The 16115-nt window shown below is 63.5% G+C and overlaps 1 protein-coding gene across 3 annotated transcripts; it reads right to left on the bottom strand.

The window, feature by feature from the left end:
* Positions 1–361: 361 nt before the first annotated feature.
* Positions 362–15099, bottom strand: Sipa1 (signal-induced proliferation-associated 1). Of its 3 annotated transcripts, none has more exons than XM_048360488.1 (16): positions 15031–15099; positions 11988–12764; positions 10778–10902; positions 10518–10694; positions 7199–7373; positions 6565–6668; positions 6106–6263; positions 5405–6014; positions 4379–4653; positions 2640–2858; positions 2426–2537; positions 2067–2181; positions 1196–1297; positions 1034–1088; positions 753–831; positions 362–680 (listed from the first exon to the last, which is right to left on the bottom strand). In XM_048360488.1, exons 2-16 carry the CDS (start codon positions 12658–12660, stop codon positions 531–533), a joined length of 3129 nt encoding a protein of 1042 aa, XP_048216445.1. In that variant the 5' UTR covers positions 12661–12764; positions 15031–15099; the 3' UTR covers positions 362–530. The 3 variants fall into 3 exon arrangements, with proteins under 3 accessions (XP_048216445.1, XP_048216446.1, XP_048216444.1); XM_048360489.1 differs by lacking the exon at positions 15031–15099 and adding an exon at positions 14064–14165; XM_048360487.1 differs by lacking the exon at positions 15031–15099 and adding an exon at positions 12871–13033.
* Between the last annotated feature and the right edge of the window lie 1016 nt (positions 15100–16115).

Below are 16115 nucleotides of genomic sequence, written 5' to 3'. Positions count from 1 at the left end.
CCTTTCCTGATTTTTTTTTTTTTTTTTGTAGTTCAGTTTAATTTCCCAGACTTTGCTGCCCTGGGCTGGCTTTGAATTGCAGTTCTCAGATCTCAGCCTCCTAAGTAGCTGGGATTACAGGTGTGAGCCACCAGCACCTGGCTTGTGTTTGTCTTCAATCCAAATCTCTTTATCTCCAAGTAACCAGCAGAAAGCTGGAGACAGAGGTGTGACTCAGATGGTAGAGCACCCAGGTCCTGAATTCAGGCACGCACGCGTGCGCACACACACACACACACACACACACACAGAGTTCCAATGGGCTTGAATTAGATGTGGCTCATGGGCAAATCCCCCTAAGTGTCACAAACACAAGAACAAACACAAATAGTGTGGCTTCTTTACTCCCTGATGTCTCCTTTTCTCCACAGAATATTTACAGACAGGGGCAGATGAGGGTACGTCACCCCACATGGGCTGGGACGCGCGGGGGCGTCCTGAGGTCCTGAGGAGGCCGGGCAGGCGGCGGCGGTCGGCCCGGTGGTGGCCGGTCAGGCCCGGTGGTCGGTGGCGGGCGGGCCCAGGCGCTGGGAGGCCAGCAGCAGGCGGGCGGCTGCGCTCTCGGACTCGGCCAGCAGGCGCTGGTTGTTGTGCCGCAGGCTCCTCACCTCCTCCTCCAGGGCGGCCCGGTCCGCCTTCTCCTGGGGGCCCGCGGGCGTTAGAGCGGGGCCCGTCCCCGGTGCCCGGCGGCTCCCGCCCGCCCCGCGCCTCACCTTCTGCAGGTCCTCCTGCAGCTGGCGGAGCAGCGACTCCAGGTGAGAGACCTTGTCCGACAGGCTCCCGGGCGCCGGCCTGCGGGGGACGCGGGGCTCAGCGGGGCTCAGCGGGGCTCCCCGTCCCTGGGTCCTGGGCCTCGGGTGTTTGAAGTGGCCGCACGGGCCGGGATGCGAGGCGCGGGGCGCAGGGGGGGGCGGGCGGGGCGGTGGGGGGGTGCCAGCCGGGGTGCGGGGTACGGGGTGCGGAGGACTGGGGGGAACGAGGGCGGGCGCCTTACTCAGCGTCGGCCTTGGGCGTTCCCGGGGGGTCCCTGCCGTCGGGCTCGTGCTGTCCTGTGGAGCAGGGTGCGGTGTGGGAAGGGCTGAGGGGAGGACGCCCCCCCCGCCCCCCCGCCCCCCCGCCCCCCACCCCCGCTCCGGACCCCGCGCCCCGGCCTCACCCTCGCGGGACAGCGACTCCAGAATGGTGTTGCAGGTGGAGGCGATCTCCGAGATGGACTGCCACTCGTCCTCCAGGGTCTCGCTGCCGGCCTCGGACATGACTGCCGGGGGACAGACGGCTCGGCGGGGGCGCGCGGGGCTCGGCGGGGGCGCGCAGGGCTCAGCAAGGGCTCGGCGGGGGCGTGCGGGGCTCAGCGGGGGCGCGCGGGGCTCAGCGGGGGCGCAGCAGGGGCTCAGCGGGGGCGCGCGGGGCTCGGCGGGGGCTCAGCGGGGGCGCGCGGGGCTCGGCGGGGGCGCGCGGGGCTCAGCAAGGGCTCAGCGGGGGCGCGGCAGGGGCTCGGCGGGGGCGCGCGGGGCTCAGCGGGGGCGCGCGGGGCTCAGCGGGGGCGCGCGGGGCTCAGCGGGGGCGCGCGGGGCTCAGCGGGGGCGCGCGGGGCTCGGCGGGGGCTCAGCGGGGGCGCGGCAGGGGCGCGCGGGGCTCAGCGGGGGCGCGCGGGGCTCAGCGGGGGCGCGCGGGGCTCAGCGGGGGCGCAGCAGGGGCTCAGCGGGGGCGCGCGGGGCTCGGCGGGGGCTCAGCGGGGGCTCGGCGGGGGCGCGCGGGGGCTCGGCGGGGACGCGCGGGGGGGCGGCAGGGGCTCAGCGGGGGCGCGCGGGGGGCGCAGCAGGGGCTCGGCGGGGGCGCGCGGGGCTCGGCGGGGACGCGCGGGGGTTCAGCAAGGGCTCAGCGGGGGCACGCGGGGCTCGGCGGGGGCTCAGCGGGGGCGCAGCAAGGGCTCAGCGGGGGCTCAGCGGGGGCGCAGCAAGGGCTCAGCGGGGGACCCCGGCCGCCGCCCCGCCGCGCCTCTCCCGAGCCCAGGCTCCCAGACTCACTCCTGCTGATGGAGTTGCGCAGGGACAGGGTCCGCGGCAGGAAGGAGGCCCTCAGCTCCGGGGCGGCGCGGCCCCGGTCCCCGTCCTCGCGGCCTCGGGGGCTGCCGGGCTGATCCTGGGGGCCAGGGGTGGCGAATGCCGCGTCACGCCGTCCACAGTCACCCCTGCTGCCGGCCTCCGGAGCCCGGGGGCTCTGCTCACCTTGGGGGGGGGGTGTCCCTGCGGGCGCTGGGGGCTCTGCTCACCTGGGAGGGGGGTGCTCACCTGGGGGGGTCCCTGCGGGCGCTGGGGGCTCTGCTCACCTGGGAGGGGGGTGCTCACCTGGGGGGGTCCCTGCGGGCGCTGGGGGCTCTGCTCACCTGGGAGGGGGGCGTGCTCCTGCCGGCGCTGGGGGCGGGCGCTTTGGCTGTGGCAGCAAGGAGGAGGTCCGGGGTAGTGTTGGGCAGGACTGGAGCCTCATCTGACAGAGAGCTGGGGGAGCGGGGATGGGGGGGAGGGCTCAGGACGCTGTTTTCCCAGGACCGTGTGTCCCCCGGCCTCCCCCCCCCACCCCGGGCAGTGGTGAGAGCGCACCTTCTTGGCGACGATGAGTTCTGGCAGTGCAAGAACTCAGTCCTCTCCTCGGCCAGCTCCCCAGGCCCGGAAGGGCAGCTGCCATCCTGCAGGCGCAGGTGCAGCAGCTGCTTTGCGGTGGGTAGCAGGACCACCTTTGGGGTCTCATCCTGCACGGGCTCGGAGGCCCCCCGCCGGTTGGGCTCCTGCAGAGACAGCTTGTACAGCTCTGAAAAGCTCCTGGGGGTGGGGGTGGGGTGGGGAGACAGCGTCAGGCAGGACTCCCCAGAACCCTAGGGTCCTAGATCACCAGCCCTACCCAAGTTGCTGCCAGAAGCTCATTTCCAGGAGGTGAGCTCCCCAAACTCCTTGACTCCCATGAAAAACGTGTGCCTGGCTACTAGCCATTTTCCAGACCTGGCTTCAACTCCCAGAGCTGGCCCATGTGTCCCGGGGCAAATCATTCTGAGTGCCAGTTTCGGTCTGTGAAGTGGGAATGCCAGTTCTGCTCTGAGCATGCTGTGAGTTTATTTATTGATACTGAGGTTTAAACTCAGGACCTCAAGCTTGCTAGTCAGGTGCTCCGTTGAGCCAGACCTCCAGCCCCATTTTTTGCTGGGTATTTTTGAAGCATATTCCTAGACAGTGATCAGCCTGTTTTTGGTGCTCTGTTGTTGCTGGGATTACACGTGTGCGCAACCTCATCTTCCCCTAATGAGACTCATCAACTTTTCTGCTGGGCCTGGCCTGGGCTAGAATCCTCCCAGTCTTGGCCTCCTTCATGGTTTAGGACATGTGAGAACACCCAGCTATATATGTTAAGAAGGCAGGTCGTGGGCTGGGAATATGACCTAGTGGTAGAGTGTTCGCCTTGTATACATGAAGCCCTGAGTTCGATTCCCCAGCACCACATATATAGAAAATGGCCAGAAGTGGTGCTGTGGCTCAAGTGCTAGAGTGTTAGCCTTGAGCAAAAAGAAGCCAGGGACGGTACTGTGCTCAGGCCCTGAGTTCAAGGCCCAGGACTGGCAAAAAAAAAAAAAAAAAAAAAAGACATGTTATAAACTTCCCTGCTCAGGCTGGTCTCCAAGTGCCATTCTCCCATTCTCAACCTCCTCAGCTAGGATAACCAGTGTGAGCCGCCAGCCCCGGGCTGAGAGTTTAAACAACACCATCACACGCAAACAGTTGAGCATCCAAAAACTGCCTGAGTCAGTTTTAAATAATCCTAGGAACTAAGCTGTTTGATGGTGGTGGTGGTTTGTACTGGGTCTTAAACTCCAGACTTCTTGCTCCTGCTTAGCTTTTTGCTCAAGTCTGGTGTTCTATCACTTGAGACATACCTCCACTTTTGGCTTTTTTTTGGTTGGTCATGGGGCTGGAACTCATGGCCTGGGTGCTGACCCTGAGCGTTTCTGCATAAAGCTAGTGCTCTTACCACTTGAACCACAGCCCCTGCTTAAGGGAGGGGCTTGGTTTTCTAGTGGTTAACTGGAGATAAGAGTCTCACAGACTTTCCTGTCTAGGCTGGCTTTGAACTCTGATCCTCAGGTCTCAGCCTCCAGCTAGGATTACAGGCCTGAGCCAACACATTTTGCCTTTTTGCTGGTTAACTGGAAGTAAGTTTCACAACGGGCTTTTCTGCCCTGGCCGCCTGGGATCCTCAGACCTAAGCCTCCGAGGGTGCTTGGCTGATCCATTTGATGCTTTGACCCGGCCAGCTGCTGGGCACTCCCACCTCCCGCGTCCCCAGCCCTGACCTGCGGGGCCGGCCGCTCTCGTCGGGGGGCAGGACGGTGACGCAGACCTTGGGCGCAGAGCGCAGCAGCTGGGCAGCAGCCTCAGGACCCAGGCTGGGCAGCGTCTGGCCGCACACCCGCAGCAGGCGGGCTCCGGGTCGGAGCCCGGTGGTCTCGGCGAACGTGAAGCGCTCCACGTGCGTGACGAAGCCCTCGGGGTCCACCTCGAAGCCCAGGCGGCCTTGGCCATCGCGGGGCAGGGCCAGCTCGCGGGTCTCGCAGCCGCGGCTCACCAGCTAAGGGACGGGGCAGGACGCGGCGTGGGCTTCCCGGAGGAAGGTGCGGCCCCGGGGCACCAGCACCCCTGGGCTCCGTGCGGGGGACGGGGGGAGGGGGCACAAAGCTTCCGGCACCCGGCGAGGGGCGCTCTAGCTCTAGTCCGCCCACAGCCTAGTCCTTGAGGCTCTGCGATCAGAGGTCGCTCTGCCCAAGGCGGGCGCAGTTCTGCCCAGTTCCCAGCCTGGCTCCGCCCTGGGTCCGGTCGCCCAGCCCCACCGCAGGAGGCGGGGCTCCACGACAGGCCCCGCCCCCGTCAGGCCCCGCCCCATCCTCTCGGCCTGGCCCAGCCCCACCGCAGGAGGCGGGGCTCCACGACAGGCCCCGCCCCGTCCGCTCGGCCTGCCCCCGCCCCACCGCAGGAGGCGGGGCTCCATGACAGGCCCCGCCCCCGTCAGGCCCCGCCCCGTCTGCTCGGCCTGGCCCAGCCCCACCGCAGGAGGCGGGGCTCCACGACAGGCCCCGCCCCTCCCGCTCGGCCCCACGGCAGGAGGCGGGGCCCCATGACAGGTCCCGCCCCGTCCCCTCGGCCTGGCCCAGCCCCACTGCAGGAGGCGGGGCTCCACGACAGACCCCGCCCCCGTCAGGCCCCGCCCCGTCCGCTCGGCCCGGCCCCCGGCAGGCCCCGCCCCCGGCGCGCGAGTCCCTGGCCCGGGCACCCGGTGCGCGCGCGCGTTCCCAGGCCGGCCTCAGTCTCCCTCTCAGGCTCACCTGCAGGCGGGCTACGACCTCGCCGACCGCCTGCCCCGGAGGCCCGTCGAGCCGCAGCGTGATGGCCTCCCCGCGGCCGTGGTACAGGTCCAGCTGCTGCTCCGAGAAGGTCCAGGCCAGCACGTCGCGGCAGGCGCAGTTGAAGACCACACGGCCGTCGCGGGGCGCCACCAGCACCAGCGCCTCGGCGGAGATGCCCAGCAGGCAGGGCACCTCGGCGCCGCCGGGGCTGCCCGCCTCCCCGCCCGCCGCCAGCCGCGCCCCGAGCGCGGCGCGCGCGCCCCAGGCCAGCGCGCCCGCCGCCTGCAGCTCCGCGCCCGGGCTCCGGGGGCAGGCGCGGCGCCGGCCGCCCAGGGAGGGCAGCCCAAAGCGGCACGCGGAGTCCAGCGACGTGGTGGTCACCTCGTTGGCCGCCAGGTCCTGCAAGTACTGCTGGCGCGTGCGCGTGGCCATGGCGTGGAACTGACGGGCGTGGCCGGCCGCCTGCTCGCCGTTGAGCGCCTTGGCCAGCAGGAAGGCCCGGAAGTCCGCGTTGGCTGCGAAGGGGCCGCCGCCCGGGGGCAAAGCGGGCCCAAAGGCCGGCGTGTCCTGCGTGCGGCTCACGGCCACCCTGCGTGGAAGGAGGCCGTGGTGAGGGACGCCCGGGAATCCAGCCATCGATGCGGGGGGGGGGGGGGGATGGGCGGCCACCGGGCACCCACCTGTAGGAGGTGTGCGGGGTGCAGGGCGCGTGCGCGCGCACCACTAAGAACACATGCTGGAAGTGAGAACGGATCGTGGACGGGCAGAAGGGCTTGCTGCCGGGCTCCTGGAACACGATGGTCACGATGTCGTTGCCGATGTGGCGCTTCCTCAGGAGCTGTGGTAGACGGTGGGGGAGGTGGGGGAGGAGCTGCATGTCCCCAAGCCCCTCCCTCGAGCGAGGCAAAGCTTGGGCTCCCGGGGCTCCCCACCCACCCCCCAACGGCCTGAAGGCCTAAGATGCTGTGTGCACACACATCTGGAAGATGCCCCCACTGAGAAAGATTGCCAACGGTCTGCAGAACCCAGGCCACCACCCATATATTGACCCCCACACACATGCAGCACCCTCCACGGCTCCCCAAAAGCCCTCCTTCCCTTCCCCACCCCACCCCCACCCTCACCCAGTCCCCTCACACCTGCTGCTGGTTATTAGGGGTGTAAGGCAGCATGGTTGACACGTGGAACATGATCTCATGGTCCTGGTAGGTGGTGTAGAGGGAGTGCGTGCCGGTGGAATCCGCTTTGGACCGGAAGTTGGGGATACAGAGGGAGATCAAGGGGAGGTGTGGGTGGCTTGGGCCTGCCATCCCCGCCCACAGGGTGAAGGGGGATCAGGACAGGGGTGGGAAGCTAGAATGAAGACAGAAGTGAGAATTGCCTCAGAGGGAGGCAGGGGACCGTGTCCCAGGACAGGACAGGACAGATGTTGGACTGGGCCCTTTGGGAATACTGGGAGAGTGGGTGTCTCTAGAAACAACTCCCAGGGACCCTGAATCCCTTCCATCAGGAAGACAGAGGCGCTCCTCTGGAGCCGGGGCTTCTGGGATGGGAGGGATGGAGTGGGTGGTACTCCCAAGCCACCTGGGCCCAGCTAAGGCATTGGAGGGTAGTCCCAGCCCACAACTGGCCTTTGTACCAGGACTCGCATACTCAGCCTACTCAAGTAAGTCTGCAGCCTTCTGCCCCAGCCCCTGCCCAGTGTAAGAGTGGCAAGGAAGTTGGCCACTCTGCACGGATCTGCCCCGCCCCCCGCGGCCCCCTGAGCCTTACTTTTGGTGTCCAGCTGGGCACGGTAACTCTCAAAGCCCTTGAGTCGCACCACTTCGCCCAGCAAGGTGAGGAACTGCATGAAGGCCGCGCCTGCCTCCTGGTTGTTGTACATTTCCTCCTCGGAGCTCTGGCCCGCCCGGCAGTACAGGATGCCCACTTTGCGCTGGAAGCTCAACTGGGGGAGAAGGGGTGGGGGGGGGGGAGGGAGAAGGCAAAGGCCTCGGTCTCCTTCCAGCATCCTCCCACCATGCCATGAGAAATGAGGGGGCCGGTTCTCCAGTGACGACACAGAAGGAGGTGATGAGCAGAAAAGACTCTGGGCATAACCGTAATCCTAGCTTACACAAGAGGCTGAGATCTCAGGGCCACAGTTCAAAGCCAACCCAAGCAGACACATCCATGAGACTCATCTCCAATTAATCAGCCAAAAGTCAGAAGTGAAAGTATAGGTCGAAAAAGAAAATACAGCTCAAGTGGTAGAGTGCCAGCTTAAAGCAGAAAAGCCAGGCAAGACCATGAGGGCCTGAGTTCAAGCCCCAGTACCAGTGCAGGAAGAAAGGGAGGGAGGGAGGGAGGGAGGGAGGGAGGGAGGGAGGGAGGGAGGGAGGCAAGCACTCTAGCCACTAGGCCATATCCCCAGCCCAGGAAGGAAGGAAGGAAAGAAATGTGCTAACTTCCAATCAATCTCCACATGGTCATCTTCCCCCCTCCCACAGGCCAACAGTCTGGGGACTCTCAAGCTTCCCCACCTCTCAGACAATGACAGGGCACCCGACCCCTGGACTATGACCTTCCCCTTGGCCCTCCAGCCTAGTCACCATGCTGCAGCCAGAGGGCCACTGTGCCTCTCGGATCTGTTGGGAATCCCTTCGTGTCTCCCCTCCCCAGTGCCCGTGGCATCACAGGAAAGCCTGTCCCAAGTCCTTCCCACAAGCCCCCCACCCACCATGAACCGCACGTGGCGGGCATTCAGCCTCTAAGCCGTCACACCTTGTCTGTTCCCTCAGCCCAGAAAGCCTCGCTCAACCTGCCTGCCCAGAAAATACCAGCTCCCGCTGGCCAGCTTGTGCTTCTGCATTTCCTCTGTGGTGAGAAACCTTGGTCAGGAAAGGACTGCTGGGGCCAGGCCCCAGCGGCTCCCGCCTGTGATCCCAGCTACTCAGCAGGCTGAGATCGGAGGATCACGGTGGGGAGCCAGCCCAGGAAGACAAACCTGAGACTCTTATCCCCAGTTAACCAACGAAACACTGAAGTGGAGGTATGACTCAAGTGGTAGAGCACCAGCTTTGAACAGAAAAAAAAACCCAAAAAATCTTGAGGCCCAGAGTTCAAGTTTCAGTACAACACGCACATACACACACACACACACACACACAATCAGTATCACCCTTGTGCTCCACAGACCCCTCACACTCCACCTTCATGGAATCCTGCTCCTGAACTTCAACAGTGTCCTGTGAGTCTCTCTCCCTCACCTAGCTGTGAGCTACTTTAAGAAAACTATCCTGCGGGGCCCTGGTGGCTCATGCCTGTAATCCTAGCTACTCAGGAAGCTGACATCTGAGGATCGGAGTTCAAAGCCAGCCTAGGGCAGGAAAGTCCGTGAGATTCATCTCCCATTAACCACCAGGAAACCGGAAGTGATGCTGTGTGGCTCAAGCGGTAGAGCACTGGCCTTTGAGCTGAAGGGCTTAGGGACAGAGTTCAAGCCCCACAACTAACCTTTCCCCCCCCACCCCCCCAAAAAAGGCATGAAATGTGTATGCTGAGTGGCTAATGGACTGACGAACACAAAGGAAGAGCGTCAGGGACAGTGGGTAGCTTCCAACTCAGGGTTAGGAACCAGTTCCAATTGGCCCAACTCTCCCAAAGCAGAACAGGCAACTCCAGGAAGGAACAAACATCTCATCTTGAGAGAAGACCAAGCAGGGCTGCAAGGCAAATTGGCCAAGAATGATGAAGTAACTGTAAGGGCAGTGGGGTCCGTCAGACCAGGGCTTCTATAATGCTATGGTCTTCAAACTGCAGTCTAAACCAGTAGGCTCGTACTGATACCCCACAATCTCCCTCCTTCCTTCCCTTCCACCCTTCCTTCCTTTCCTTTCTTCCTCCCTCCCTCTCTTCCTCTTTTTTTTTTTTTTGCCAGTCCTGGGGCTTGAACTCAGGGCCTGAGCACTGTCCCTTCTTTTTGCTCAAGGCTAGCACCTCTTAAGCAACAGCACCACTTCTGGCTTTTTCTATATATGTGGTGCTGAGGAATTAAACCCAGGGCTTCATGCATGATAGGCAAGCGCTCTACCGCTAAACCACCTTCCCAGCCCCCTCTTTTTTTAATTTTTATTTAAAAAATTATTTTTTTTTGCTGGTCCTTGGGCTTGAACTCAGGGCCTACCTAGGCTGAACCTCTCTGTGCTCAAGGCTAACACTCTACCACTTGAGCCACAGCGCCATTTCCAGCTTTTTTTTTTTGCCAGTCCTGGGGCTTGGACTCAGGGCCTGAGCATTGTCCCTGGCTTCTTTTTTGCTCAAGGCTAGCACTCTGCCACCTGAGCCACAGCGCCACTTCTGGCCATTTTCTGTATATGTGGTGCTGGGGAATTGAACCCAGGGCCTCATGTATACGAGACAAGCACTCTTGCCACTAGGCCATATCCCCAGCCCCATTTCCAGCTTTTTCTCTTTATATAGTACTGAGGAATCGAATCTAGGGTTTTATGCATGCTAGGCAAGCACTCTACCACTAAGCCACGTTCCCAGCCTCTCTCTCTTTCGTGTGTGTGTGTGTATTTGTGTGTAATACTAAGGCTTGACCTAAGGACACTGTTCAATTGCTTTTTTGGGGGGGGAGGGGGGCTCAAAGCTGGGTGTTTTACCACTTGATATACACCTTCATTTCCAGCTTCTAGTTGGTTATTTGGAGATAAGAGTCTCATGGACTTTTTTGCCCTGGCTTCAGCCTTGCTTTTTGCTGGTTATTTTTGAGATGGAGTCTAGCAAACGTCTCTGCCCAGGCTGACTTTGAACTGCAAGCCTCCAGATCATCAGCCTGCTTACATGACTTGCACTGGGAGCAGGCAAGAATCTGCATTTCTAACAAAAACTCAAGCTAATGTCGAGGCTGTGTTGGTGCAGACCCTACTCTTTTGACAAGCCAGGCTCCAGATGACCTCTGATTTTTCTCTCTGGAACACTGGAGACGAGCCAGCTCTGGGTCGGTGCGCAGTTCATGGCCAAGGTCACGGCTCTCCAGTGCCGGCGAGGCAGGCTGGGCTGGGATGGGGCCCACCTCCAAGGCTGGACCCGCCCTTCCGCCACTCACCACTTGTTCATCCAGTGTCAGCAGCGTGCGTGGCACCTTGGGGGAAGCCGAGCCGAGGCGCAGGCAGGTGGGGCTCAGCCTTGGAGCCACGTGTTCCAGAAGCTTCCTTGGAGATAGGCCCTTTGGGGGCCCGGGTGGCAGTGCGTCCTCGGAGATGGTGCCTCGGAGGGTCCGGAGCTGAGAAGCGGGTGTGAGAGCGCTCAGGACCCGCGCAGAGGGTGGAGGGGGCGACCGCGGCCGGCCCCGGGCTCCCTGCTCACCTGCGTGGTCCGCACGATGATGCGGTAGCTGTGCGCGGTGCCCCCGCCGCCCTCCTTCTCCTCCCGCCGCAGGCTCACGGCCACGGGGCCCAGCACCTCGTCCACGCCGAAGAAGTTCTGGTGCTCTGGAGGGAGGGGCGGGAATGGGTGCTTGTCCCCCCCCCTCCCGCCCTAAAGCCCTGCCACGGGCTTGGCTTGACAGCGTCCACCATGAAGCCCTGCCTGGGAGGACCAATCCCACCAAGCGTGTTCACTGCCTAGGCCACGCCCCCACCACGCCACGCCCACGTCCTGCCTGGGAGGGCCAATCCCACACGTGTATCCACTGCCTAGGCCCCGCCCCCGCCACGCCCACGTCCTGCCTGGGAGGACCAATCCCACCAAGCGTGTTCACTGCCTAGGCCCCCGCCCCCGACACGCCACGCCCACGTCCTGCCTGGGATGACCAATCCCACCACGAGTAGACACTGCCTAGGCCCCCCCCCCCCGTCACGCCCACGTCCTGCCTGGGAGGACCAATCCCACCACGCGTAGACACTGCCTAGGCCCCCCCCCGTCACGCCCATGTCCCACCACGCATGTCCACTGCCTAGGCTCTGCCCCCGCCACGCCCACGTCCTGCCTGGGAGGACCAATCCCACACGGGTATCCACTGCCTAGGCCCCTCCCCCGCCACGCCCACGTCCTGCCTGGGAGGACCAATCCCACCACGCGTAGACACTGCCTAGGCCCCCCCCCCCCCCCCGTCACGCCCATGTCCCACCACAGGTGTCCACTGCCTAGGCACCGCCCCCGCCACGCCCACGTCTTGCCTGGGAGGACCAATCCCGCCCCTGCCACGCCTCCCCCAAAGCTGGGGGTGGGTGGGGAGGGAAGGCCTTTTTCACAGCAATGGCCAGAAGGCTTCTAAATGCAAGGCGGCATTAGGGCACGGAAATGTAGGTAGGAAGTATCCTGCCAGCCAGGAGGGCTGTGAGGACGAGGCCGCCCGGTGGGAGGGACAGGCAGGCAGGACCAGGGTATGGGAACTAGGCCTCCACCTGACGCAGGTGGTTGGAGGTGGGCCTGCAGCTCCCGCGCTCACTTCCCGTTGGTTCTTAGGGCCGCTCTATGGGAAATGGGCGGCCCACACAAGCCCTACTGTGTGCACCACAGGCAAGGGGTCCTCAGCCCCTCCTGCCTCTCCCCTGGCCGGCCGGCCACGCCTTACCTTTGCCGAAGAAGTACTTGCGGTAATATCCAGCGCCCAGGTCGGCGTGCTCCAGGCTGTAGGCTGCGGTTCGGTTCTGTGGCTCCTCCAGGATGGACACGGAAGCATTGGGCAGTGCAGGGGGCACGGGCGGGGGAACCAGACCTCCCAGGCCTAGCTCACCCTCACCCCCAAGCTCACTCACGAAGCCAGGTGCCCCAAGTAGCAGTTCCGAGCTGGCAGCTTGGTTCTCGGCTGAGGCCGGAGTCCCCGAGCTGAGCTCCGAGTGGCTCCCTGTCCCCTGTGGCCGCGGAGCCCAATCGAAGAGCAAACTCTGGACATCATAATGAGCAAACCATCGGGGCTCCAGCACGGGCGGGAAGGTGGGCTCCGGTTTCTCGGCTGGCAGTCCCAGCAGGGCCAGGGGGTCGGTGAAGAGCCGGGTGGGCGTGGCGGCAGGACGGCTGGCCTCTTCGTGGCTGTGGGCCCGGGCCCGGGGGCTGGCTGGCGTGGGAGGCCGGGCCTCGCCAGCATCGCTGCCAGTTCGCAGGAGTGGGCCCCGGGTTGGCCTTGGTTCAAAGGTGTGTGGTGTCAGTGGGGGTCGGGCTGGTTGGCGTAGCTTACGGGCAAAGAGGTCATCAGTGGGTGCAGGGGCCATGCCCCTCCGAGGGCTCCCCACCCCGCCAGCCCACATGGACGTGATCTGCGGGCCTGGCTCTCCGAGGGCCGGGACGCATTGGCAGGCACAGGTGTGTGGCGCCCAGCCGGCAGGCTGAGGTTGCGGCAGCAGATCCTGCCCTGAAGGAAGAGGGGGCTACTCAGATGGGCCTGGGGAGAAAACAGGAACACAGGCCCCCAGCCTGGTCCTCCACCACCCCGCCTGGCTTCCGGCCCCCTCGGAGACCATCAAAGCTGCTTCCGCTTTCCTGGCCACTTCCTTGTCTGCCTAGAGCCGAGGTTTCCAGCCCCCTCCCGGGCTTAGCAGTGAGGGGCAGGAACTGACGCTGGGCTGTGGGGCTTTGGCCTTGAGGACCCTAGAGCCTGGGCAGCACTTCGGCTGCCCAGTTCCTGTCCACACACCTTGGCGGTGGCCTGGGCTCAGCAAGGGTGCTCACTGAAGCCCAACTGGGCAGATAACTCCTTCTGGATGGGACGGGAAACCCATGGGGCCACTGGTGTCTGGGTCCTGCCCTCTTGACAAAGGGAGGACGTCCTGTCCCTGGAGACCTTCCTCCCCGCACCTCCCACTTCCTTCAGGGTCCCCGAGGAGCTGAGCACCCAAGGCCTGCTCTCCGCACCCTGGCTCCTCCACGCAGCCTCAACGCTTCAAGGCGACTAGCTCCCGGGGATGGCTGCAGGGAAGCAGGAACAGCAAGAGGACTTCCTTCAACACAGGAAATGGCCCCAACTCTGGGCCCAGCCCCCTGCCTGGCTTCCACATCCTGAGGAAGGTGCTGGGTCACACCAGCTCGATCATGGTCCGCGGGGCACCCTGGCCGGAGCACAGGCCTGCACTTCCCCTCTCCCAGGTGACTGCCTGTGCTAGGGGCAAGGACCAGGAGAAAGCTGACTGGGACCCTTGGCTAGAACTGGGGTCCGTGAGGATCTCTGCCTGCCTGGTCGGCACCCTGTGCCACAGGAGGCCAAGTTGAGGGCCAGATAAGGAAGCAATTCCGTGTTAGAGCTAGAATTTGAGCCTCGTCCTGTCCCAGTGTGCGTAGGTGTAGGCCAGGTGGGGGTTGGGCCCAGGTTCGTGGCCTCACAGGATGTAAGAGTGAGACATTCAAGGCCCCTGGGGCCTGCTAAGCACGGAAATGGGGGGGGGGGATGGGGACGGGACTAGAGTCAGGTGTAAAGGTAGTGTGAGAACATGACAGTGAACCACGGGTGAACCACAGACGGGTGGGCAGCTAGGGCGGGGGCTGGGGGGGCCCTCAGTGTGGGTGCAGACACGGACTGGTGAGTCTTCATATATTACCCAGTGACATCTCCAGGGGCCGGGCCAGAACTGAGTGAGGGGAGGAGCTAGGTGCACCCCTCAGCGGGGCCTCCAGAACCAAATAAGGGTAAGCCTCCAAAGCTCAGGGGGCCTGCTACCTTGGATTCTCTGAGGACCAGCTCTGATGCTGACCTACAGCCTCTGTTTCCTCATCTCTAAACAAGGGGTTAACTCTTCCTGCTTCTTCCCAAGAAGGCTGAAGCGGGTCACCTGTGTGCAGAGCTCAGTCCCCAGCCCCGAGTGCCAAGCTCTGGACGCATGCAGGCTTGGCACTGGGCTATTGTGTGGCGGTGAGGGTGAGGAAAAGCTCAAGGAGGGTGTCTGCTCAGGCCTTGACCCTGTGGGCTGAGCTCTGTACACGTGTGAGTGAGCTCTGAATGTGTGCAGCCCAGCCCTTGGGCTGCCTCTTGCTGTGGCCTGGTGCCCAGCTCTTGGCCCTGTCTTGAGGGGTGTTCTTGGGCTCTGCCCCCCATCCCACGGCTTCACACAGGGTCCATTGAGGCCAGGACATTCCTTGCAGCCTGTGTCACTGGGGGGGAAGGGGGCTGCCCCGCCCCCACAGATCCGGAAGGCCTGGCTGCCCCAGGAGAAGGCGCTGGAAGCTTCCCAGCACATCTGGAGGTCATGACCCTATTTCTACTGCCAGAGGGCGCGACAGATGTTTCCTTCCAGGCTAGGAGTGTAGGACAGGAGGGGACCAATGTGTGTAAAGGCTAAGGAGGAGGTCTCCCGGGGAGAAGGGGACCCCTAAGAATAGGGGGAGCCCCCCACGCACTCGGCAGCAGAAGCAATTGCCAGCACACCAAGAAAAGCCGGGAGCCGGTGAATGCAGTCAGCTCCCCAGCCGGGCCGGGCTGTCACGCAGGGAAGGGAGTGGGGGAGCCGCCAGCCCGAGCCGGGGATTGGACATGCGGACTCGGGACGGAGCTGCAGCCCGAGGGAGGCAGGGAGGCGCGCGCGGGCGGCAAGGAACCCCCTCCCTCCCGCCACCCACGCCCACAGCCCGGCCCCCTCGTCCCCTGTCTGGCCCGGCCGGTGTACCCCCAGCCCCGGCGCCCGCTGTACCTCCGGGGGTCCCGCCTGGCCGCCACCGCCGCCTCCCGCGCCGGGTCCGGCAGTCTGTCCTCCCGCTGCGGCTCCGGGAGCAGGCTCCGCCCGGGGGCGTGGCCTGGAGGGGCGTGGCCACGCAGGGGGCGTGGTCACCGCGAGCAGTCGGCGGCGGGAAGCACCGCGGGCGGGATTCCGTGCCTGGACCGGGTCATCCCCGCATGGCCTGAGGCCAGGACAGCCACGGGGCCGCCAACCATCCTTCCAACTCGCTGCCACCTGGCAGCGCGGCGGAAGCGAGCGCACGGACGCATGGCCAGGCCAGCGGAGGCCGCCGAGCGTCCAGCCCTCAGCGGGCAGACAGCAGGTGCTCGGGCGCTGGACTGGGCCAACTTCGCGGAGCGCTCACCAAGTGCTGCGTCCTGAGTAACTTCCCAGCACACGCCATCTCTTTCTTTTTCTTGGGGGTGGGAGTGGTCACTGAGGTTAGAACTCAAGGCCTGCTCATCAGGCCTCCTCTAATACTTGAGTCTCACCCCTTCTTCCTCCCCCCCCCCCCCTTTTTTTTCCTAAGTCCTGGGGCTTGAACTGGGGCCTGGGCACTGCCCCTGAAGTGTTTTTTGTTTTGTTTTGTTTAACTACATATATTTCACAGTACACATTTTTATTTGTTTTTTTTTTTTTGGCCAGTCCTGGGGCGTGGACTCAGGGCCTGAGCACTGTCCCTGGCTTCTTTTTGCTCAAGGCTAGCTCTCTTACCACTTGAGCCACAGCACCACTTCTGTTTTTTTTCTATATATGTGGTGCTGAGGAATGGAACCCAGAGCTTCATGTATACGAGACAAGCACTCTACCATTAGGCCATATCCCCAGCCCCCATGGTACATATTTTAACCTTTATCCCTGCGCATTTTTGCTCAAGGTTAGCGCTTGACCACTCTGAGTCACAGCTCCAAATTCCAGTTTTCTGGTGGTTATGTGGAAATAGTCTCAGACTTTCTTAGCTGGGCTGGCTTTGAACCAGGATCCTCAGATCTCAGCTTGCTGAATAGCTGGGATTACAGACAGGTGTGAGCCACTAGTGCCAGATTCCCACTAGTGCA

The sequence above is a fragment of the Perognathus longimembris genome, chromosome 13 (genome assembly GCF_023159225.1).
Source record: "Perognathus longimembris pacificus isolate PPM17 chromosome 13, ASM2315922v1, whole genome shotgun sequence".
In the NCBI taxonomy this organism is placed as follows: Eukaryota; Metazoa; Chordata; class Mammalia; order Rodentia; family Heteromyidae; genus Perognathus; species Perognathus longimembris.
Note: the sequence above shows the minus strand (reverse complement) of the source record. Positions and strands in the feature narration are given on the sequence as shown.

Bases quoted from the DNA above. Each gene is read 5' to 3' on its own strand.
- Sipa1 (XM_048360488.1), bottom strand. From the start codon at position 12,660: ATGTGGGCTGGCGGGGTGGGGAGCCCTCGGAGGGGCATGGCCCCTGCA. The intron at 4,654-5,404 runs GTGAGCCTGAGA...CCCGTCCCTTAG, and splicing joins AGGTCGTAGCCCGCCTGCAG to CTGGTGAGCCGCGGCTGCGA. The intron at 1,089-1,195 runs GTGAGGCCGGGG...CCTGCTCCACAG, and splicing joins GGAGTCGCTGTCCCGCGAGG to GACAGCACGAGCCCGACGGC.